The sequence below is a fragment of the Heloderma suspectum genome, chromosome 3 (genome assembly GCF_057233095.1).
Source record: "Heloderma suspectum isolate Gila_16-S chromosome 3, 16-S_ref, whole genome shotgun sequence".
NCBI lineage: Eukaryota > Metazoa > Chordata > Lepidosauria > Squamata > Helodermatidae > Heloderma > Heloderma suspectum.
The window spans coordinates 261,768,525-261,792,893 of NC_139460.1; the positions used below are offsets into that span (position 1 = coordinate 261,768,525).

Consider the following 24,369-nt stretch of genomic DNA (forward strand, 5'->3'; position numbering starts at 1 on the left):
AGCTTAAGAACAACACACATCATTTTATTGCAGGAGTATAGGTAGAATATTTGGTGGCAGAAACAGCAGAACCTGTATTATCTAATAATGAAAACTCTAAAAGCTTATATAAAGATTCTTCCTCCTCCCCCCACAACAGCATTTTCACACAGCAAGCTTGGCAACAGTATTGGTGTCACTGAATGAAAGATAGAGGATAGGAAAAAGTCATTTCTAGTCATCACCACATTCTGCTATTTGGGCTAAACATCTTTCTTCCATAGAGCATTCAGAGTTCATTCATTTTATGGGAATGTTCCTAATATTGAACCAAAGGGACAAACACATCTAGGCATTAGTTTCCATGAGAACAGGCAGCTCTTTTGTTAATTCCACTAGCTTTCTGCCTATCACCTGATGATGCTACAAGTAAAACAGGTAACAAGTGCACAGCTGCCACACAAGCTTCAATATGGCTATCTAATTAAACCAGAAAGACACATTCTTCTGATGAAGAATGTCCCCCTTAATAATGACATGCTTTTCATAGCAAGGAGAAAGTGAAACAGCGGCAGCAGCAGCTCCTCATATAATTCCAAAGCAGCAATGAAGTCCTATCCATGTGTGAATGCATCTCCTCCCCATGTCACTTCAGAGTGCTATTTGCAGCAGGACAGTGGTGGTTTAATCCACTATCCCCTTGCACTAGGAGCCCAATCCAATCTTCCCCAGGGGCTGCTATGAATTGCAGAAGGGAAAACAGGTAGGCTCAATACAGATGTCTATATGTTTACCCATGGGGCTAATGGTTGGGAGGTGGGGGTGTATGTGTGTGGCTTAGCCCTGAGAGCACAATCCTATTCTGAGTTATGCTTGCTGCTTCTGGGAGCAGGAAAGAAACACAGCTTAGAAGAACTCTTCCTCCCCTAGAATGTAATTTGGTGCATAGGATTGCTCTGCTATACATATTGGTTCCAGTACATGTATGCATACTTTGATTACAACCAAACTTAATAGTCAGTCCAGAGCTGAGCTTTCAGAACTTTTCCACAGCTTTAAAAATCTAGATCAACTCTCTAGCCCTTAAGAGATATTGTCCTTAAAAAAAAAAAAAGAAAAACTTTCTAACCCCAATGGGGAGAATAATCTCATTCTTATATTTCTGTTTAGATGTGGAGCAGTATACAAATGTTGTAAATAAATATTTCAAGAAAACAAAGGGAAATTCAATTGTAGCAAAATAGCCCCCTGCAACAAAAAATGGTGAAGCTATGTGTAGCAATCACTAACAACTTCAAATTATCTTATTTAGTCTTATTTTACTGGTAAGTCTGGTTTTATGTTTCTCCAGTAATTGTTTCTTTTAAAAGCTGATTTCCATATCTCCATATAAACAAATCAGGAAACATGTGCAAAGAGGATTACTACTAGCCATAAATTTGGCCTGTGGAATCTGGCTTCCCAGCAGATAAAGTCCCAAGAATAAGCTCAGGGTTTAATCAACACACAGCTTATGGTTTGAGACATTATGGTAGCAAGTAAACATCTAAATTAGCATTTAAATAGCAAGCAGTGTTTCATTCAGAAGCCAGAATTTCTCATTTCCCCATAGCTTCTTGACTATGACAGCAGTACTTCAGTTTTCACCAATATTCACCATTCACCTTCCTTCTTACCCTCTCACAGAATAAGGGAGCAATCCTAAGGGCGTAGTCAGCTGCGACAGACTATCCAATGCAGGGCGGGCAGAGCATGGAGGGGATCGTCTCCTCTGTGCTCTGGCCGCCCTGCATTTGCAGCTAGATGGCTGATTTCGGATGTCTAGGCAAGGTGCCAGAGTGTGTGTGGCAGGAGAGGCCGTACGGTGCACGGGACACATCGTAACGGCACTTCTGCTGTTCCTTCCCCTCATGCAGGAATGCCCCCTTTTCCCCTGCTTTGCACTGCTCTTACATGTGCGGAGTGGGGGATGAACCGCGCCGCTTACGAGGTGGCGGGGGAGGGGGGAGGTTTTCTGGGAACTGACCTTGGAGCGCTGGCTCCAAGCTCAGTTCCCCCAAAATGGAAAATCCTATGGCCATCTAACCGCTGTCTAACGGCCATAGGATTGCGCCCTAAATCTTGGAAACTCAAGAGATCTTGGATAATTCCTAGAAATATGTTGGCCAGAGGAAGGAAATAGATGTCAGACGGTCGCTTTTACAGGACCAGCTTCTGAGGGTTAGGTTGAGGAAGGAGTGCAAGTTGTGTTATTAACATTTATTGCTCAAACATTCATTAGAGGAGGTGGTTATGCCTCTTTCCCTCTCACACAAAGTTCTAGGCTGGTTGAAACACATAGTTCTGCAGGGAGCAAGAGTAGCAGTTACAGAGAAGAGCCCTACTGCATGGATCCATAAATACTAGAAGGGGACCAGGATAGTATCCACATCTTCCACTCTTCTTTTTTCTGCTGAGAATAGTACACAGGGCCAACGTGAAGGACTAATGATCATGCTCCATTTGCAAGGAGCAGCTCTAACTGTGAGGTAGCAACAACCAGATCCACACAGTCTGTTGTCTCAACAGCAATTACAGCACAGAGGAGTTTTTTGTGGGGACCTTTCCTCTTCAGACATGGGGCTGCTTCTTGTGATGCTTCTTGCCTGCCTGGGCCCCACGTTGGGCTGCCTTCATCAGGCCCTTGTACTGTCCCTGAAGTTTGACCTTTTTCCTGCAAGAAAGAGAAATAACAGATTGGAATGGAGTACTGCCTACAGCAGAGCAGACTAGTTTGGAGGGCTCCCAGAGGCATGTGTGTGCCATAGTTCTACAGCAAGCAGGTCACATATACTGGTGACAGGAGCTCCACTGAAAGAATATCTTTGGCAGAAGATGCCTGAAATTAGAGAGCACAGCCTGTTTCAATACATAGTTCTCTATGACTGAATTTTACAGACCGAGGGAAATCTAGACCAAGCAGAGGCCTTAGAAACACCAAGTGTTTTTCCATGCCCACCTCTTGGGGGGTGGTGGCAGGGAGATCCATACTAAATGGTGGAACAAATGATTTGCATCCAGATGGCCCTAGATTCAGTTCCTGGTAACTCCAGCTAAAAAAAATGGGGTGGTGGGAAACATTTCAGCCTGAGACCCTGGAGAGCCAGTGTCAGAAGGAGACAACTTGGGGTGCAGATCCTCAGGACTAGGGTCTCAATCCAGCTCTCTGGGGTTCCTCAGGTGGCCATGCCCCCTTTCCCCTGGCCCTGCCCCTTTTCCCGCAGTCACCAGTCATTTGCTTGTTTCCTGGCTTTTGTGCAGTTTTTACCCCATTCTAAAAACATGGAATTCCTTGCCTACTCGGCAGTAAGAGCTTTAAGCTCAAGTATGGTGGTACTTTTTGACATTTGTCTCTTTTGCCTTTGGCCCCACCCACCACTGGAATGCAGCCACCAAGAGCTTCTGTGAAATGGAATTTGGCCCTTGGGCTGAAAGAGGTTCAACACCCCTCAAGTAGACAACACAGGGCTAGATGGACAAATACTCTAAGCTGGTATAAGCAGTTTCCTATACTCCTCCTGCACCATTCCTGCATCATACCTCCTGTTAAGTTTTGCTCTGTTCAGTGGGATGTAAGCATAAGGATCCAGCCGGCCCTTCTTGATGTCACCTTTGCCTTTCTGTGGGAACAGAAGGGAATCAAGCACTTAGTGGCAGGTAGCCAGACCAAAGTGCACACCACAGACCATACTTCTCAAAATGGCCTCCCACATCACCTATTCAAAAGGCACAACTATCAATGCCTCAGGGATTCAAAACAAGTACTTGGCACCAGAACTGCTGTGAACATAGAACTGACTTGGAGGCATCAAGATCCATTTTTAAAAGGGACCTGGCTTGCAGCCCAGGATTTTGATGGGGCAACAACGGAATGCTGTGTTAGAGTATATATAAAGATAGTTCTAAGTCTGGGATGGGGAACTGCTAGGCCAGGGATAGGCAAGTTGGGCCCTCTAGATCTTTTGGCCTATGACTCCCATCATCCCTCACCATTGACTATGCTGGCTAGGGTTGATGGGGACTGTAAGCCAAAACATCTGGAGGGCTAGAAGTTGCCCACTCCAGCCCATGGAGTCTTTTGATCCAGGCTGTGGCCTCTCCTCTGCTGGCCCGCTCCCTCATGTTTCCTGAGGGAAGGAAGTGTGTGCCATCAGGAGCTGCTACCGCCAAATGGCAGCTCCTGCAGCTTCTCTCCTCCTTGCCCATCTGTCAGGAAAGGCTGGTAGGGGAAAAACTTTAGGAGCCCCAGTTCAAGGCATCTGAAGCGGAGGAGGAAGAGAAAGGTCTGGCCTACCTCTAATATGCGGCCCTCGAAACATTACCGCCAAGGGAATGTGGCCCTTGGTGGATGTGATGCTTTAAGGAACACCTCATGACAGTGTCCTGAGAGGAGACATGACTCTTCAAATCCTGTTCCAAGTAACCTGTTAACATTCTTTAAAGATACCACAAATCCATACTTCAGTTGTCAAGCCCAGGAAACAATGTCTCCTATGATGTGGAAGCTCTGGCAGTGACAACCACCTGAAGTCCTAACTATTCACACTATTAACTTACCTTTGCCTTGTATTCTACCCCAGGGGCTGCATTCTTGCCAACAAACCGATGGATTCCACTGCCTCCAGCTATAAAGAACAAACAGAAATGGGAAAGGAGTAACTTTAGGGCCTGAAAAGGTAGGAGAAACTTAGTCACTCCTCTCAGCTGTGCCACAAGAATGGAGCTAGCGCTCCTCTATTTAGGGCCAGCCTACAAGCTGCTTAAATCATGCCTCTCCACCCCCTTGCTCCCCATGCAATGGCTTACCACCACATTACTGTACTTCTGCATCCTGTGGAAGTATCATTACAGTGATGCGCTGAATATGTTAAGGTTGAGGTGGGAGCCTAAGTAAGACGTTACACTGACGTTTCAAGTGGTCATTGTATGATGCTGGCTAGGCCTCATCCTTCAGCAACCACCTCATTCTTTTCCTCCTCCCCATTACAGGGGATACTGTAAATCCATGGCTGTAAGTAGTAGTCAGTCCACACCAGCTGCCAAGGAACACACATGTACCTTTGTACTGTGGTTGTGCCTCAGCGCCAGGCTCATCATCATCTGCTGCCTCTTCCCGGAATCGGCGCTTCTGAGCTTTCTTCTGCAAAGGAGATTTCATACATCAGCGCAGGCACATACAGAATAAACTAGGCTTCTTAGCAGGGTTCAAAACTTTCCCACTTTCCAGCATTACTGCTTGCCAAGGACAGACATATAGTATTTGAGAGCCAAGCTCAATTCTCTCTGAACATCATAGAGTAATCCATCTCAGTAACAATATGAGGGCTTCCCCACATTCAAAAAGGATGCCCCAAATCCTTGTTCTACCTTCCCATGTCTCCTTACTTACACTCCGGATCCCGACTTCCTGCATTAGATCTGCCATCTCCTCATCCACTCCTGTGGCAGAGAACACAGACATCAGACACAGCACCCACAAAAGCCAAGCAGGTAGCACATTTAACCAATGTTTGCTTATTTGTCTGTTATTTATTTTTTTTTTAGTTTTATTTGAATGATTTTTAACTGGATGCATTTGATTATTGTATTTTAATGTATTAATTCTTGACTTACTTTTTCTGTATTTTATTGTTAGCTGCTTTGAGCACTATTACTGGAAAGGCAGAATATAAAATCTAAAAACGAATAAATGAGGTCTTGCTCATTAGGCTCACAATCAAAATGAGCAAACATACACTTCATGAAGCGGGGTTGGGGGAAGAGAAGATTAATAGTTCACATTAAAAAAAATCCTGGATTCTGTATTAAGAAATTCCTGGGTTCTAAAAAACTATGAACTCCCAGAACTTACATAAAAAGTATTCCAGTTATGTAAATCTGAATGAATTTTCTCAGTGTACTTAAGCTTATTCTGCTTAAGTAACTTTTGTTACTGTTTGTGTAGACCAGCCTTCCCCAACCTGGTGTCCTCCAGATGTTTGATTACAACTCCAGTTGTCCTCACTGACAATGGGAATAGTAGTCCAACACAGCAGGGGCCACTGAGTCGGGAGAAGCAGGTGTACACTACAAACTGTGTTATATAACTTAATGAATGCCAGATAATTGCTGGGTTGATAAATGCACATTTATCACTCTTACGGTGCACTCTCATGGTGGGAATGGATTTCACAGCTGGCTAGTAGAAAGAAACAATGCTATTATCAGAAACACATCCTTCAATGAATACGTTAGGCCAACTCCTGGGCCCCATCCACTGGTACCTTTACTTCCTTCTTCCTCTTCTGCTTCCTCTTCCTCTTCCCCTATGATGAGACGGCCATCAGCAGATATCTTGAAGTCATGACTGACTTTCCCAGCCTGGCCAGTGCCTGGCTTGGTAGCTGCATGAAAGAAGAGCACAGAAGACTGATGAAGCAGGGCAGCCTTGGCACGAGTAATCTCACCTTCCCCACCAAAATGAAAGGTCAAAGACTTTGAACTGGCAGAGCGTGCCATGTTCAGACTGCTCCTTACCCACAACCCTCTGTGCCACATTAGGGTCCAAGAAATTGAGGGGTTCATCGCTTTCTCCCTCCTTGAGCCAGGCTTGGTTTTGTTGCCGCAGTACTTTCCTGCTCTCTCTTCCTTTGTGCTGCTTGATGTCGCCTTCCAGGTCAGAGTCAGAGTCTGCGAGGACCTCCTCCATGCTGCAAGCAAGGTGGGAGGCAAGACAAGTAAAACCTACTGAGGGCCCATACAGCACTTCTGTCAGAAACCCCTCCAAGCTCTAGCCTTAAAAAAGCAGTTGTCTTTTAGCCTCCACTCTGAGCCTGTAACACATCCATACCTCTCCCCTCCCTTGGGCCGCAATGTCTCTTCCTCTTCTGCAGAAGTGGCTGCTGCCCGTTTCAAAGCTTGCCGCTTGCGATTCCTTGCCTCAGCCTTGCGGAGATTCAGCAGCACCTTGCGATACGATTCCGGGAGCAAAGCCTGTAAAGGCTCAAAGCTATAAGGGAAGATGAGAGTCCAGGGTCATGAAAACCAGCTTTTCTCCTATATACTGCTCCCAACAATGGAAGTCAGACAGTCCTCCAAAGCTTAACAGGGCACATTCAACTTAAAATTCAGAAGACAAGAGCATTCAGCCAACTTGGGTGATCCTTCCAACTGTGTCAAACACTGGACAGAAAGACCCACAGAAATGGAAGTGAGCTGGTTTAGAACAGTGTCTTAAGAAAGGCTTCATAGCAACTGCTAGAAGCAGGCTTCTTCAAACATGCTTGCCACCAGCATGAAGGAATCTCCTTCTTATAACCCACATTTGTGGACAAGCACAAAGCAAGAGATCTTTCCTCTTCTCTGAACTTGAAAAGGAGGGGGCGGCGGAGTGAATTAAGATGGAAGAGCTCTTCTAGATCTATTTGTCTGGTTATAATCTAAAGTTCACAGCCATAAAGGAGATGTCAATACACCATGTGCATAAGTCTTGATCTTTTAAAAAGGCGCCTGCTCAAGCCTTTACCATATGAATTGCGGATAAAATAATTATCTTTTCCTGTAGTCTGGAAATCACTTGATTGGAGATGCTTGTCAAATGCAAAGGACCAAAACATTTATTTTTATTGGCTCATCCAAACCTATGAAGTGGTAAAATCTGCAAGTCTAGATTTTCATAAGGAACTATGGTTTGAGAATCCATTGAGCATATAAAGCTATGCCTACACACCTATACCCAAGGTAGCACAGTCCAAGACCAGCCAGTCTCAAAAACAAGTGGTCCAGAATGTGAAGTGTCTGAGCAAGGTAATGATGCATCTCACCCATCCACCCTCTAACCCCAGCACTAACCCAAATTTGCGGATCAGTTTGGAAAGGAGGTTTCGCAGCTTCATGCGGAAGTGGCGCCTCATATCGTCTGTCAACCTTCCAATGGCTTCTAACTGTAAGAAGAGCACAAACCTTAGAATGTAGTCATTGCGCCCATCGCACCTCTGATGAAGTAAATTCCATCAGTCCTCTCTCTCATGTGCATGTACACATATCCTGGGATAGGATCCTACTTCCTAAGAGCACTAGAAGTGACACAGTGGCCTGGCTCACACATAACTCTAACCAATGGTTTATTTAACCCATGGTTTGTTGCTGTACCCAAGGTTTATCTGGGAAATGATCATACAAATGGTAGTTTTTCTCAATCCCTGAGTTGTTTTTATTTCTTCCATTTTTGCCTGCTCCCCCCCTGTATCCCAAATGCCTTTATGGCACTATAGTATCTACATTTATGACTCTTGCCCACCGCCTCTATAGCGTAGCAAAACAACCCATAGTTCTGGGTTCACATGTAATAACAATCCCTCTACCATACAAATCTATGATGCAACCACACTTAGAATACTGTGTACAGTTCTGGTCACTGCACCTAAAAAATGATATTGTTGAGTTGGAAAAAGTGCAGAAAAGCGTAACCAAAATCAAGGGGCTAGAGCATGAGGGAGGGTTACAGCAACTGGGATAAAAAGGTGAGTAAGAGGGGACATGATAGAAGTGTACAAAATTATGCATGGTGTGGAGAAAGTGGATAGAGAGACATTTTTCTACCTCTCATAATACTAGAACCCGGGCTTATCCCATGAAGCTGACTGGTGGGAGATTCAGGACAGATAAAAGGAAGTACTTCTTCACACAGCACATAGTTAAACTATGGAATTCACTACCACAAAATGTAGTGATGGCTACGAATGTGGATGGCTTTAAAAGGGGATTGGACTAATTCATGGAGGATAAGTCTATCAACAGCTACTAGTACTGATGGCTATATGCTACCTCCAGTATCTGAGGCAGATACCACTCATGTCCTGCTTGTGGGTTTCCCATAGGCAGGTGGTTGGCCACTGTGTGACCAGAAAGAATGCTGGACTAGATGGACCCTTGGTCTGATCCAGAATGGCTCTTCATATGCTCTTGTGGTTTAAACACCCCAGAGTTCACATTCAAAAACAAAACACAGGTTCTCTTTCTGGGTTGTTCGTGGTTAACAAATCTGGTTTGTTAGTGCAGTGCGTTCACACACGACAATCCAGAATTTAACAACCCAAACCATAGATTAGTGTTATGTGTGAACCAAACTAGTGTTGTGTGGGGGTGGGCGCAGGCTAAATCAGCAATTCCAATATGTACCCATTTGTGCCAAGTGCCAGAGAGTCTTATGGCAGATCTACATTCCACTTTTCTCCTTTTCATTATATAAGCTAGAGGCACCCTCATTCCCAGAGCCTTCCTTTCCAGAAGTTGCCCCAACACATTCCCCCAGTCTCACCATGGTCTCCAAGTGCCGACTCAACAGTGTTGTATCCAGGAGCAACAGTGCCACCTTGAGGAAGCCTAAGGCCGACTTGACAACATCCCGTGTCCGGGAGCCCACCATGAGGCAGACGTGCTGCATGAGCTGCTCCAGGGCATCTGGCCCGACATGTTCTGCAGTTGTACAGAATGGCATACTTCAGTCCTTCAGATTCTCTTCCACTCTCAGGCATGTTAACAGAGGCTTCTGTTAACTACCAGACATCAGCATTTTTTCTGCGACCCACTGCCTATTCCTAACCAAGCCTCATAGTGCCTGCAACTTGCCTGTTGCTGGAAACTCCAAGGGTGCTTAGTACTCTGTTCAGGGCAATTGAAACAGCCTTAGTACTCTGTACACAGAGGTTCTTTATATAGAGGTTCTCTGTAAACAGCACTCTATTTAAGGCAACTGATACAGCCAGAGGCATCAAACATATCTGTAGGAATGGCCATCCATGCAATAGCTCTGTTCAAAGGCAGTCCACAACTCTGTCTGGTACCCCCCCCCCCCCGCCCTGCCTTTGGTGCCTGCCAGGGAGACACTCTATTCTGAACTGCTGAGGATATAAACCATGACCCAGTCACTGTCAGCATCTAGCTATCTTACCTTTGAACTCAAAGAGCAGACGGGCAAGAGCAAGCACAGTGCAGCTAATCATGGTGACGGAGCCTGTCAAGCCTGCGTAGACCAAGAGGAGATAACGCTGCATTCCATCTGAAGGGAATAAATGCTGAGGGTTAGTGTATCCTGATTACAATGACCATAACTAAAATATCAACCACACCGCTTGCCAAATGGGCTGAAGAGGATCCCCCAGAAGATGCACCACACTGGTGCAGAAATGTCCATGTGAAGGCCGAAGAAATATCTCTATACAACTGTTGGTGTCATGTGATGTTTACTTTGTGTGGCCTCTGTGAGGCTACAGTGTATCTGTGTAGGCTTGAGGCCTTGTTTTGTTACTGTCAAAGGGCTGTGTAGTAGCTGCTGAGCGACGTTCTGAAGTGGGAGAGAGACAATCGCTTTGAATATTGTTAGATGGAACCTGGATCAGGAAAATTCAATTCTGATGGGCTGGGGATTCTAGCTAGGTGGAAAAGAGTGGTTGGAAAATGACAGGGTATGACAGTTGAGAGAGTTAGTGAAGGGTAGTCAGAGAGGGAGAAGGTCTGCTGGTTGGTGTGTGGTGTTTTTTTTAAAGGACTAGAAGAAAGCTGAGGAGAAAGCAGATAGCTAAAGCTTGAATATTAAGCTATTCTTTCTCTATGGAATAACCTTAGGCGGTCAGTCAAGATCAGGAGTAGGGAGCAGGTGGCTGTGTTACGTCCAGAGGCTGCCCTAAGATCTTGCCAGGAGAAGATTATACAAGCAGGCAGTAAAATCCCAGATAAACTGTCCAAGCAGCCAGAAATACAACGTGGGGAGCTTTGGTGTCAGAGGAAGACTGTACCCAGCAGCTGGACCTATCTGTATGGGTATTTGGCTGGGGTGGAGGGTTTGGGTATTTGGCCTGAGGTAAAAGAAGCCCTTAGAGGGTTGTAGTAGTAACAGTGTCTCCTGAGCCCTAAAGAATAGTCACTAAACAGTCTTAGTCCTAACCCTAAGCCTCTTATACCAGCTACTAGGTTTAAAAGTATTGTAACAGAATTGGTGGCAGTGGAAAAGGGTCAGCTTGTGGAACTCTTGAGTTATTGTGGCACAGAGTTCCTTAGGCCCAGAAATATAAACATTTGCTCTAAATAAGAAACTCCATAGGTGGGACTGCCCAGTGAAGGAGCAGTTTCCCCATAGGTGATGGCAGGGCTGGGGAGAGCAAATCCTCCACAGAAGGAAAGGTTTCCAAAAGGAGAATAAGTCACTGTGTCATTGCCTAGAACCAGGCACCATGGAGACAATGCTAAGATCCAGGTCTCCAAGCAATCTGGAATTCATTTGGGATATTAGAGGCCAAGAAGAGGGAAGAGCTATAGCTCAGTGGTAAGTGCATGCTTTGCATGCCGAAGGTCCCAGGTTCAATTCCCTGCAACTCCTGCTTGAGCTGGGAAAGACCCCTGTCTGGGAAAGACCACCTTGGAGAGTCAGGACAGAAAATATTAATGGACCAATGGGCTGAGTTGGTGTAAGACAACCTCCCAAGAGAAGAGCACAGATATCAACAGTTGATAGGCAATATGGGGAAGGGGACAGGAAACAGTCATATGACACTGAGCTGGGGAGGACAGCAAAGCCCTCATAATCCAGCCACTGGAAGCCCTTCCTCTAAAGCTGGAACTATCAAAAAAATTTAACCTGATTTGTACAGTATAAGAACAGCAAGCAGGGGTACTTGAAGCCCTGGTTATAGGCAGGACTAAAGCGAATTCTCCATTTCTGCAATAGTGTGGAATTTAATATCAGGTGCAGAATTTACCCTGAGAATCAAAGATTTTAGCCACTATGGTTGCAAGGATAATCTGGGAAACGTTTGTAGGCAGTGCTGACTGAGATCACAAAAGCTAAAAAGGAGAAGTCAAGCAGGATTTCTAGGGGTCAAGTGGTTGGAGTTCCAATAGCCTGTATAGCCCCTTCTTATGGCTAAACAGAATGATACAAAATAACCAAATACATTCAGATGTCATTAGTTTGCATAAAATTAATCTAGGTCTCCGAATTCAGAGATTTTATTTATTTATTTTTATTTACAATATTTGTATACTGCTCCATATCTAAAACAGATTTTGGAGCGGATCCAGTTCAAAGTTAGGACCATTTTTAAAAACACAGTTGGAGTTATACGGTCCAGTTCTAGGATAGAGTTAATTAGGATGACTAGGACAACTGAGGCATCAGAGATGAGGAACAATGCCATGTAGTCAAAAATAGATAGGAGATGACAGGAGCCAACATGGCCTTTATTGATAGAAGGATGGGGAACATGGGGCAAAGAGGGCCATCGTTTTCATGCAACAGCCTGATATGGACAACCAGGACTCACCCTTTGGAGTGGGGCCAAAGCGCAGGAAGGTGTGACCGATCTCTACAAGCAGATTGTAAGCATTCTTGCGGGCACCCACAGACACCTCCTTGGTGCAGAGAATTACCTAGGGACAGCAAAATCAACATCCTGATCCTACCTGCCCAGCACCTAAAACTTCATTGCATCATCAGCTTTTAGAGAGACACACACAGAGAGAGAGAGAGAGCGCAAAAGCGCTAGCACAGCGGCCATTTTAACTTTTCTACAAAAAACAGCCCCAGCAGAAAGACTGTAGCCACCTACTTGGGCCCTTCTTTGTTTCTGTTGGAGTTTAAAAAACAAAACAAAACTGAGGCAACAGACAACGTGCTTTCCGTGCAAGGAATTCTTAATGGCAGGCTCTTTCCCTATCCTGACTACTTAATCCAGATTCAGGTAGGGAGAACACAACTTCCAGTCTGTTGCTGGAATATCAAGTGAACTCGAAGATCAAGCTAAACCTCCTCAGCAGCACTACTACTGTGGAGCGGGTAGGGCAGAAACTGAGAGGGAGCAGTTACTCCTCGAGTGGTCAGGGACAAAGCCAATTTGCGCAAGTCCTGCCTGTTGGAGCAAGTGGGAGGAGTAATCCACTACAAAAGCATTTCCCAAGATGGTGCCCTCCGGATATGTTGGACTGCAACTCCCAGCATTCCCAGCCAGCATGGGCACCAGCTTGGGGAAGGCTGCCCTACAGGCTACCTACAACCTTGCACTGATGGAGACTATCATATTTATTTTCCAATAACAAGACAAAGGAGGAGAAATGGTTACGTTCTTGACTGGAGGAAAATTCAGGCTTGTTCAGCATGTGGAACAATATCGACCATTATGCAAAAGAGGCAGAGCCAACAGGGAACAAGGCTGGCTTGGTATATGTGCAGCTGCACTTGGCATGGGCTTGTCTGTGTTTACAGAAGGTGGACGGGGAGAAAATGCAGTTTATGGGCCACAGAAGTGTGGGCCTTTACAATATAACAAATCAGAAGGATCACTTGTCCCATAGCATGGCTCTGTTTGGAGACTAAGGTTTCATTTATGCACACATACACACACACTCCAACATGCTGGCCCCAAAGCACCATTTCTCTCCATCTTCTGATGAGAAAACCCCACAAGTACTGCTCTAGCTCCTTCAACCCCTTGGCAGCTACTCCCTTTTCCTGCCCTTGTCCTCTCTCACCTCTGGTACCAAGGCAGTGACAAAATCCTCATGCTCCACTGTGAGCTGCTTGACAATATGGAAGAGGCACTTCAACCGGGGCTGGGGGACAACGAAAGAGCATAGGGTTAGCAATGGAGAGGCAGAACAGCACCCAGAACACTCCCTCTTACCCTTCTGCCATGCTTCAGCATTTTACCCATCTGAGGTGGTAAAGCAACAGCTCCTCTCTCCCCAGATCCCTCCCTTACCCTCTTAGCAGGTGAAGTGGCACTGGGCAGGGAGCCCAGAAGGGCACTCTGCAGCTCCTCCCGGTGACTTCGCACAAAGTTCTGGCATGCAGGCCAGTCAGAGGCGCACACCTCCTCCAGCACGCGGTAGGCCTTCTTCTGTATCCTGTGGTCCTTGTTCTAGGAAGATTGGACCAGAAGGGTTGTTCAAGAGATACAAGTTGCATGCACAGGATCATACAGACTTCCAGTCCTCACAACCTTGAAAGGGACACATGGTCCAGCAACCAAGCAGAGGTCCTGTCTATAGTGCCCTTGAGACGTTTTCCAAGTAGCACGGGAGCCACTTATCCCCAAGGAGCTTCCATGTGGCTCAGAGAATGTTTAAGATGACGCAAGCACATGGGTAGAAGTCAACTGCATGGGTGAAAGAGCAGCTCACCTGCAAGGAGGGCTGGATGGTGCCATAGAGAGCATGCAGAGATGGCTCATCAGTGTAGGGGGCCATGGCTACCACAAGGTCCAACATGGAGAGCCTGCAGCAGGGAGGGCATGGTTAGCAAACAAGAACAGAGAACTACTCTCTTTAGGACTCTGCTTTCTCCCTAGGACAAACCCAACTCCCACTACGTATTAGTGTGTAAACCCACCACGTCCCACACCGACTGAGCTAGGGTCAAGACTGGAAGGCTATGTGTATTCCCTTGATGCATTTTCCCCCCACCCCTCTGATTCTCTTCCTTCGTTATCTAATTGGAGGGGTGGAGGTGGAATCAGGCCTCTGATGAGGCAGAACTGTCAGTGCTCTGGAGCTAGGCAGGACCAGAGCTGAGAGCGGCTTGTTCCCACAGACAACTCTGATTTGCATAGGCTTGCTCTACTGGAGCAAGTGGGAGGTACAACCCATTTGAAGAAACCTTCCTCCACTATAGGAAAAAAAATGCTCTGGGATGGCTTTACCTGGTGAACTCTGAACTCTCAGGGCTAGTCAGTTTCTCACTAGCTTTGTCCAGGAAACCATGCACCATCTGCAATAGATATAGTGTCATTCACAGAGCCCCCTTTACCGCTGTTTCCAGGTGAGTTTCCAAGATCCACCCGGCTACGGACACCTCCCCTCTCCATCCTAGCACTCCAGCAGGAGGTTAAGACCTAACAGCTACATGTTGTTCATAGAACTCTGCTCACCTGTGGCTCAGTAACCGTCAAGTAAGCCCGGACAGTGTCCAGCAAAGAGCGCCGGTGCACAGGACTCTCACTGGCACCGCCCTCTTGGCTATATGCATTGAACAGGATGGGCAGGAAGTTCTTTGCAAAACGCCCAACCTCAGCACGTTCGGCCTCTGCAAGAGAACGGACACAAGTACAACAGGAGTTGGAGAGTGAGTGACTAGGGATGTATGGACTTTGTTAAATCTATTCTGTCTGTGTTTTGCAGATTGTCAGGAGTCTTTTGCTGCATTATCCACTCACTGACAGAATCGGATTTTATTTACCGATGTATGAGAATTTTGTTCCTGTTTCCAAATGGATACTTGAGCAAATCCCCCCAAAAGTAAAAAAAACCTGTCCGCAACTCTGCGGAATCCACTGACTCAGAAAAAGCGGGTCTGCTGCAGAATCCACAGGTCTGATTCATAGAAATCTGAACTCATCTGAATCTGTTGTGGATTTCTCCGACATCCCTATCACTGAGTGCTAGTGCAGAGGGGCTTAAAAACACCAAATAGATAGCAGGGATCCTGCTGGGCTCTTCTGCCACAGGCACATCATATACTCAATACAAGATTATACAATAGAGTCTTCTGTTGCATGGGATTAAGTAATAAACATGGAACACTATTGCATTCCAGGAGTGGGAGAAAAAAGGTAATTGATAACATTTTTTCACAGGGGAGGGGGCTGTGGCTTAGTGGCAGAGCACCTGCTTTGCATTCAGAAGGTCTCAAGTTCAGTCCTTGGCATCTCCAGGTAGGGCTGGGAAAGACTCCTGCCTGAAACCTTGGGGAGCCGTTGCCAGTCAGTGTCAGCAATACTGGGCTACATGGTCCAATGGTCTGATTCAGCATGGCAGATTCCTACCTTCCTACTGAACTACAAGCTTGTTAAAAGCTACCATTTTCTTTGATCTTGGGGGAATGAAATGGTACTTGGTTTTCTATAATGGCTTGGGGCCAGGTTATCTGAAGGATTGCCTCCTCCCATATATGCCTGCCCATACCTTAAGATCATCCTCAGCGGCCCTCCTCGGTGAGCTGCTGCCAAAGGAAGTGAGGTGGGTGGCTACTAGGAGGAGGGCCATTTCAGCTGTGCCACCCCAGCTGTGGAATGAGCTCCCTAGTGAGGTTCACCTGGCACCTACATTGCATTCCTTCTGGCGCCAAGTGAAGACCTTTTTATTTTCCCAGGCATTTTAGCATTTTAGTTTTCTAGACTTTTAGCTTTGCTATTTTAAATCTGTATTTTAAATCTTTGCATTGCTGCTAAGTTTTATGCTGGTTTTATTCTGGTTGTATTGTTGTATTGTGGTTTTAATGTTTTAATGTCTTTATATTTTATATTGTTTTACTGTGTGCTTGTTGGTTTTAATTTTTGTGAACCTCCCAGAGAGCTTCGACTATTGGGCCGCATAGAAATGAAATGAATAAATATGGCACAGCCACAGAGCAAGCTACAAAGAGTCACTGGTATGCCTTATGAATGGGCATGGATTAACTTCCCTCTACCTGTCTTTCTCCGCTCTTGCTTCTACAGCAGGAAGCACAACTGGTCTCAAAGCAGCTCCACCCATGACGACTTTGCTGGAGGAAATGGGGCAAGTGTCTCTCCCACAGAAAACCATACCTGTCTGGCAACCCTTGTTAATTAGCCTGCGTAGAGCTTGACACACGATCAGCCGCAGATCAGAACGGTCACTGATAGCCATACCCAGGGTGCGTGCCAATCCTTTGAATGAAGGTACCACATCTATGGGGTGGCTGCAGAAACCAGGCAACAGTGTCCATATCTGAAAGATGGGGAAGGGAAGGGATTAGCATTGTTACCTGCCCATATGGCTATACCCCCAGCCCCATATGCACATCATCTCCGCCCCAGCTGCAGAAAGCACATGAAACCAAACGGGGGCGGGGGGGGGGGATTCCTCACCTGCCACTGTAGCGTATCATAGATCTTGGCTTCTATGTCCCGTCCTACCTGGGCAAACTCTGTGGCTGTAGAAAGATAAGACAGAAAGATCTGTGAATGTAGCTTAGCAGGCATTAACAGGTTAATGTCAGAAAAGAACTGAGACTGGGGCACCTGGAGTTTGCATGGCATGCAATACCCCACCAGACTAAAGAAAAATGCCATCATGTTGCACTATATAGGAGAGCAGACCCAGATATCTGTTCACATCTGACCAGTATCCAGCATCCATTTTATTTTTAAAATAAGAGTACGGGAGATTTTCTGATTTTCCCCAGGTGGCATCCACCACAGCTGTGTTGCACTCATCAGCCCTAAAGATGGAAGCTTTTGTCATGCTCCTTTAGGGTCTTGTACCTCAGGCTTGCTCATAGGTGCTATGAGGCTCAATTACCTCTGTTTTTTAGAGTAGCAGCCAGTGGCAGGAAATAGCTGGAGAAGAAGGCAAGCGGGGCATCTCGGATGTTGTCTCGGAGCACAGGAAGGAGCCAACTGTGAGGGAAATCCAGTGCCTCCCTATTTTGGGTGGTGGGTGTGGGGAAGCAGGACAGAGAACAAGATGAACCAAAAAAATTAAATTATTTTTATTGAGTTTTAATCACACATTTTCAATGTAATCTGTGAGCACATAAAAATATTTTAACAAAACACAAACATTACATAGGAAAAGATGACACAATTTAGGGGACAGGAAGCACTGCTGTGGGATATGCTGAGTTTTGGTGCTCATGTGCCTTTCCCAGTGCTTTCTGCTTTCAGCCACAACACCACCATAAGACAGTGGAAGTGTGAAAGCCCCAAGCATGGCCAAGGATTTCTGGTTTTGGAACTTCAAACTGAATGGCACAGGCGGATTCAATCAGGTTTCGCTGAGAACCATTTCCTGCTAGCCCTCTCCCAAACACGGGCTTGCAACCTGGAACAGTATTCTGAGTTTATAGACATAGTAGGAAAGTTCAGAATTCCATGACACCTGACACAGATGCTTATTTAGTAAGTCACATTTCTGCCCTGTCAAAATAGCTGGGGCAGTGTCTGTCTGTTTGGCGACTGGTCTTGAGAGTATCTACACATTCTGGGAAGGGTGAGCTGGAAAATATCAGAGGGATTGCCTCGCTCTTAACCCACAGAAAAAAGGAGGCTATTTTGCCTTCATTGACCAGTATACTACTGAAAAAATTTGCCCAATCAGGAAGTGAAATTATTATTCTTCAACACTATCAGTTACTGCAATTTGTTATTGAACATGTTATGCCTACAGGTGTACCTGACAATGACTTTATAGAGTTGAAACGGAAACAGTGGGGTCCCGTAAAGGACTGATGAGAATAATTGATATAGTTGTTCTGAAATTTTGACTGACTGTTTATAATTGTTGTTTTGTAAAATCAACTGGCACCAGTCGCTACAAATTTTGTAATTAACTGGTCTGGTGCCATTGTGCAGGTCTCTTATACCTGGAGTGTTTGTACTGAAATTGTTAATGGGGACCTTGTCCTTTTTGTTTTATATAGTAGTTTTGGCTGAAAGCCTGCCAAAATTTGAGCTCATCACCAATCCTGCCCTTTTCTACAGGCTTCCTCCACCTGGTACCCTCCAGATTTCTGGACCAACTCCCAGCCAGCATGGCCAATGATGAGGAATGCTGGGGTTTGTAGTCCAAAACATCTAGAGGGCTCCAGGATCTAGTCTGCAACATCACGCTGAGCATCAGGGGTGCTCCAAGTGTCCCAGAGACCCTGTGCGACTGCTGGGCAAGTCTCCACTCTCCTCCCCAAGCTGGGTAGGGAGGAGCAGGGGCTCGTCCCTGCTTAGCTGAGCCCCGGAGAGCAGGAAGACATCTTGCCACTTTCAAAGCCTTGCAAACAGCAGGGAGGGTCCCCATCCTCCTGCCAGATTTTAAAAGCTGCTCCCCAATGGCAAGGACATTTGTGGGCCCTACCTGCCTACATGTATTGAAAATTGGCTTAGAGTGCAAAGACACAAGAACCGGCAGCCTTTACCCACTGGCAGGATTGGAGAGATGGAAGGGTCCAGGTACAGAAATGTCACCATCAATCCCAGGAGATCATACTCACTCTGTGCCATCAATGCCTAGGGGCACAGCCTGCAGCACCACCTCAGGGCCCATAGTGGCCACTGCAGCCCCCAGAGCCTGGTCAAGCAACACAGTGTGGGGAAAGTGTGGGGAGCTACGCAGGTCAGCCAGGGACTGCAGGCACTGCAGCAGAAGGGAAACAAGAAAATAGGAAGAGTCACACAGTGAGACATATCACGCATATGTTCTAAAGAAGTCTTCCCTACATTCAGGTTCACATCATTGACCTCCTGATATCCAACGTAATATAACACACATTTATGCATCCTTGACCCACCAGCTAGCAACCAATAACCCCAGAAACTTGCAAGGCCCCAATGTCCAAATATTCTCTTTATTGGAATGGAGGCTTAGGAACACCCTGCTTGCCTCCAGTGGTGTAGGCCTCAATCGCCACAGCAGCCCCTTTACCTTACACATGACAGGATGACACTGCTGCCCACACGCCTCAAAGAAAGTCTTCAGCACTTGCAATACAGGGCCCCATGCAGCATGGAAGTGGTACGTCAGGCCCTCTTCCACTGCTCTGCAAGAAAAGGAAGTGGCAAGACTTGATAATAAAAAAGGGGGCTGCAAGACAAACCAGGCTTGCCAGCTCCCCCAACCCAGCTGGCTGTTTCTTTCACCTGAACATCTTGCAGATGTAGGCAGTAGGTCCAGAGGGGGTGGCCGAGGAAACTAGTCCCAGTTCTGCAATGTGAGGGGCCACACAATTGTTGAGCAAGACCTGAAGGATGCAAAAACACACACCTAGCATGAGCACCAGCCCACATACTCCCTACAGGACATGAGTGCACATCTCCCTCCATCCTCAGCTGTCACCACCAGCAGGCTGTACAGAGGGAGATGAGAGGAAAAGTGGGGCCATTCCACCAGCCCTGCCAAAAGACTTCATTTTCTCTTCTTCCCTTGTGTGTTGTGTCTTTTTAGATTGTATGCCTGTGGGCAGAACTGTGTTTTACTGATTGCATACAGGTTGCTCCAGGAGCCTTTTTGGCTGAGGAGCAAGGTAAAAATACTTCAAAGACAGAAAACATCCTGCAGTGAAATGCAGCAACCATTCCTTAGTCCCATGAAGGCAGCCAAGCCCCACAGAAGCACAATTCTTGCCAGCTCTACATCAGACAAGCCGGGAGGAAGGATTGCACAGCACCTTTAGGGTCTGGGCAGCAGCAGACACCACCTGGGTGTGAGGAGAAAGGAAACAATTCATGGTCGCACTGAAGAGACGGGAAAGGTGAGCCCAGCACAGACCCCACTGCAGCCTGCAACAGAGAGAAGTGTTGTTGGAGATTATTTGTGGAAAAGATATGCCCCCTCCCCCCGCCCAAACATCCCCATCACTATTCCAACCACTACTCCTTACTTGGCTAGGTTGAGATGTGCCTGCTCCATGACGGCCAGCCAGGCTGACAAAGGCTGCATGTCACTTTCATTGGGTACATAGTCGTAGAGTGCCTGGTGGAGCAGAACAGACAGCATCTCTTGAGTGCCCAGGGCTGGCTATACCCCCACCATCCCATGGCCCAGCTCCTCTGATACTCACCACGATAATCTGGGCATTGAGCTCCGCTGGCAGGCAGGAGGAGGGTGGCTGGGCGACAAAGAGGCTATGAAAGGCTTTCATAGCACATGTTGTCACAAGCTGGGGAGGGGAGAGAAGAGAAAGTGTGTAAAAACTAAGTGTCATTTAATGCACCAGGCACCTCTGCCCCCCCTTCTCCTCACCCCCGACCTGCAAATCCAGGAGGCCAAACCTGGTCACCCAATGCTCCATCCCCAGTATTTTCCAAGCACAAGAGAGGCCATCCAAGCCAAGATGCCAAGGGAGATACCCAAAGGCCACCCACATGCCCCATCACTCCCACTGAAGCTCTCTGGCCCTCCAACTGGGCTGTGAAGATTTGCTACAGCAAAGGCAATGCCACAGAGCCACCACTGGAAGAGGGAGAGGAACTCACCACGTGGCTGAGAGTCATCACCCGCAGCAGGGTCTCACAGCACAACTTGACAGATGGGGCAGGCAGGCAGGGCAACAAGTCATGCAGCAGAGTGAGCACATGTAAGGTGGTGGTGGCCTCTTTAGCACCTGGGGAGCCAGACAGAGTCAGTGCTGCTACTCTCCCAACGCAATTGCTTTATGGGGGTTTCTTCTAAAATTTACAGCCCACCCTTCGCGAAGATTTTCTCCCATGGCAGCTTAAAAATATCAATAAATTAAAAATCCATAAGATATACAAAATCTGTATTAGTGTAATACCTTTATCAGGCCAACCAAAAGTTCACAAAAAATATGCAAGCTTTCGAGATCTTCAGATCTCAATACACTGACATTAAAACCACATAGGAAATAAAAAGAGCATAAAACTAGTTTGGGGAGGGAATAAGACTACCAAAAAGGCTTCAGAAAAGGAAAAGGTTTTCATCTGGTGCTAAAAATATAAACTCAATGAAGTAGGAATATCTATGCCAGGTTTTCCCAACATGGTGCCCACAGAGGTCTGCTGTGGAATGCATGATCTCGCCTCTCCCTGGCAACATTTTTTTTTTAAACAGAGTTGCTGGGCATACTGCAAAGCACAGCAGTGGCCAAGGCCGCAGCTGCCCACCATCTTAGGTTCCCTAGGCACTCTGGGAAAATTAAGAAGCCAGGTGGGTAGAGTCTAGGCTAATACTGTGCCCAGGTACCCACAGAGAGATAGATATAGGTAGGGGAGTGTGTGTGTGTGTGTGTGTGTGTGTGTGTGTGTATTTAAAGGAACTCCACTAGCCTGGTAAGCTACAGGGCAGGGGGTGGTACCGAGGAGGAGGGAGTAAGAAGGGTGGGATGGAGGGTCTGTGCAAGGTGAATGCAAGAGAGAGTTCTAGCACGGCTGATCCAGGGAGAGTAAGATCCAGCAGCAGAGCGGAGAGAGACAGAGACTGGAAGGGAGGCAGCAACATTTCCTTAGCTGGCTCTGGGTGAGTTGGCTGAGAGGAAATAAATGGGTTAATTGAACAGTAACTGATGTCAGGGGGTGGGTGGGGCGAGAACCTTAATTGTGAGGAACAATTTTAGAGGAATTAATTTAGAGGCGATTTGGGGAAATTAATTTGGCTTGCTTTCTGTGAAATGGGTGACCTCTCTTTTAAAATTTCCAAATGTGCCCAAATGGTTGAGGGCCCAACTTATGCAGTCCAAACCAATGTGGCCCACCACAATGTGTTTTACCTTAGTTCACCAGATCTCAGTCCCAGGTCAGTTATGCAGTTACTGGGAGATACCTACACTGCCATCTCAGTGGAGCTGTTTGATCAATTCAGTAAGATACACAGTTAAGAAATCGAGACCAATTCACAATATCTTTTAGAAGAGGTAGTAAGAAATCCTCTAGGTCAGCGCTTAGATTTCTAAAATGGTAAAATATTGTGGACATGCGACCTCCACAAGGTAACAGCTTCTCAGCACATGCATTTCCCATCCCCAGTACCTCCGGCTTTCTCAATCTCTCGCACACAGAACTTGGCGGTAGAAGAGGCAGCTGGGTGATGTAAGGGAGCCCCGTCTCCAAACAGGAATTCGCTCCCTCTGAGGATGGAGCAAACACCATGCTGAGCAGCCTTGCGGACCTGAAACAGGGAAGAGGGTGTGTGAGAAGGAGGCAAGCTGGGCTGTAGCATATGCCCAGCTCCGTGCCATTATGCCTGGGAAATAAGTTATGAATTTTTGTATTAGCCACATTGGGCATTCCACACGAAAAGGCGGGACATAAATTTAACAACAACGAACAAGTTCTTGCGGCTGTCTTGGATTGCATGGAAGTTGTCCATGTGCAGTGAAACTGACTGGTATGTGCACATTAGAGAAGGGGATGCGAACCAGCATCTCCAGCAACTCACCTTGGGCTTGACATGGACAGTAAAGCTGAGAAGGCCATGGAAAACTTGCATCGTCACAGGGTAGTTCCAGGCTACCAGATTCTGTCTTCGCAGCAAAGTGGCTAAGCAGCAGAGCACCTGATAGGAAGGAGACAGAATAAGGATGGATATTGTGTTATCACAGCTAGTTGTGTCCCAATACACATTAGACATCAAGAAATGTCCTTGCCAGTGTGATTGGAGAACCCTCAGTTTTAATTTCTAATACATTTGGCACAACCAAGGGCCAAAACATCCTCTTACAGCAGCTTTCCCTAACCGGCTGCCGCCCAGATGTATTGGACTTGAACTCCAGCTTGGCCAATCATCAAAAATGCTAGGAGTTGTAATCCAACACATCAGGAGGGCGACAGGCCGGGGAAGGCTACCCTACACCTTAAAGCCCAACAATAGGATTGATTTGACTCCACATTCCTCCATACACTTTGTTCAGGGGGAAAACAGCTCAAGAAGTTGGGCCAAAGGGCTCCTGGACAACAGGCTTCTGCCTCCTTGACATGCACATCACACTGCAGAAAGGGTCCTAGTAGGCACAACAGCTCCCCCCACCTAATATCCAGAGGCTCCGTATGCCCCATCTTAGTCCTTCCTGGAGCACTTACCCAGCGCAGGGCCAAGGTGGAGTCTCCACAGGCTTGCGAGCCTAGGATGCCCATAAACGCCTTGGAAGTGTCAGAGAACTTCTTGATCAGCACAGGGCCTGGTACCCTGGGGTGTGGGGGATGAAAGATGGGAGACATCAAGAAGAAGGAAAAGTGAAAGCAAGTAGCCCATTAATCTACACTTCCAATAACTGGATTCTTTTGCAGCTAGGCTCAGTTGGGGGCACCCTGAATTTCTACCCTCCCAGTCACCCACTCTACTTCAAGAGACACAGGGGCCATCCAAGCCCTGACCAGCTCCCACAATTTATCACTGGCACAGTTGTCCTTGTCTCTCCCTTCACAAGGGGCATCCACATCTGGAGCACTGTGGGGATTTTTGGCCATCCCATCTAAACAGGGATCTAATACAATGGAAAATGTATATGGTAGCAGCTATACTGATCAGGGATTCACAACAAATTCCTGATAAGGAGTGACTAATCAATTCAGGAATTTTTGTTGTTGTTCAGTCGTCTCCGACTCTTCGTGATCCCATGGACCATAGCACGCCAGGCCTTCCTGTCCTGCGCTCTCTCCCGGAGTGTGCTCAAGTCCATATTCATTGCATCGGTGATGCTATCTAGCCTCATCCTCTGCCACCCCCTTCTCCTTTTGCCTTCAATCTTTCCCAGCATCAGGGTCTTTTCCAGGGAGTTTTCTCTTCGCATTAGGTGGCCAAAATATTTGAGCTTCAGCTTCAGTATCTGTCCTTCCAATGAGCACTCAGGGTTGATTTCCTTTAGGATTGACTGATCTGACCTCCTTGCAGTCCAGGGGACTCGTAAGAGTCTTC

General features: G+C 46.7%; 1 protein-coding gene across 1 annotated transcript in view; it reads right to left on the reverse strand.

The window, feature by feature from the left end:
- The window catches only part of RRP12 (ribosomal RNA processing 12 homolog), a 33,823-nt gene continuing 9,454 nt past the window's right edge, over positions 1-24,369 (reverse strand). The window contains exons 5-34 of the mRNA XM_084846602.1: positions 23,535-23,640; positions 22,894-23,010; positions 22,485-22,623; positions 20,976-21,103; positions 20,561-20,659; positions 20,381-20,472; positions 20,168-20,279; positions 19,641-19,741; positions 19,426-19,540; positions 18,995-19,137; positions 17,311-17,432; positions 16,878-16,942; positions 16,575-16,737; positions 14,919-15,073; positions 14,691-14,758; positions 14,173-14,266; positions 13,752-13,910; positions 13,522-13,602; positions 12,318-12,423; positions 9,950-10,057; positions 9,317-9,474; positions 7,849-7,940; positions 6,848-7,006; positions 6,535-6,707; positions 6,282-6,401; positions 5,408-5,457; positions 5,077-5,158; positions 4,576-4,643; positions 3,559-3,638; positions 1-2,692 (exon numbers count right to left, since the gene is read on the reverse strand). Of these exons, the coding sequence (XP_084702728.1) occupies positions 2,590-2,692; positions 3,559-3,638; positions 4,576-4,643; positions 5,077-5,158; positions 5,408-5,457; positions 6,282-6,401; positions 6,535-6,707; positions 6,848-7,006; positions 7,849-7,940; positions 9,317-9,474; positions 9,950-10,057; positions 12,318-12,423; positions 13,522-13,602; positions 13,752-13,910; positions 14,173-14,266; positions 14,691-14,758; positions 14,919-15,073; positions 16,575-16,737; positions 16,878-16,942; positions 17,311-17,432; positions 18,995-19,137; positions 19,426-19,540; positions 19,641-19,741; positions 20,168-20,279; positions 20,381-20,472; positions 20,561-20,659; positions 20,976-21,103; positions 22,485-22,623; positions 22,894-23,010; positions 23,535-23,640 (3,358 nt within the window). The 3' untranslated portion in view covers positions 1-2,589. The remainder of the gene's footprint in view (positions 2,693-3,558; positions 3,639-4,575; positions 4,644-5,076; positions 5,159-5,407; positions 5,458-6,281; positions 6,402-6,534; positions 6,708-6,847; positions 7,007-7,848; positions 7,941-9,316; positions 9,475-9,949; positions 10,058-12,317; positions 12,424-13,521; positions 13,603-13,751; positions 13,911-14,172; positions 14,267-14,690; positions 14,759-14,918; positions 15,074-16,574; positions 16,738-16,877; positions 16,943-17,310; positions 17,433-18,994; positions 19,138-19,425; positions 19,541-19,640; positions 19,742-20,167; positions 20,280-20,380; positions 20,473-20,560; positions 20,660-20,975; positions 21,104-22,484; positions 22,624-22,893; positions 23,011-23,534; positions 23,641-24,369) is intronic.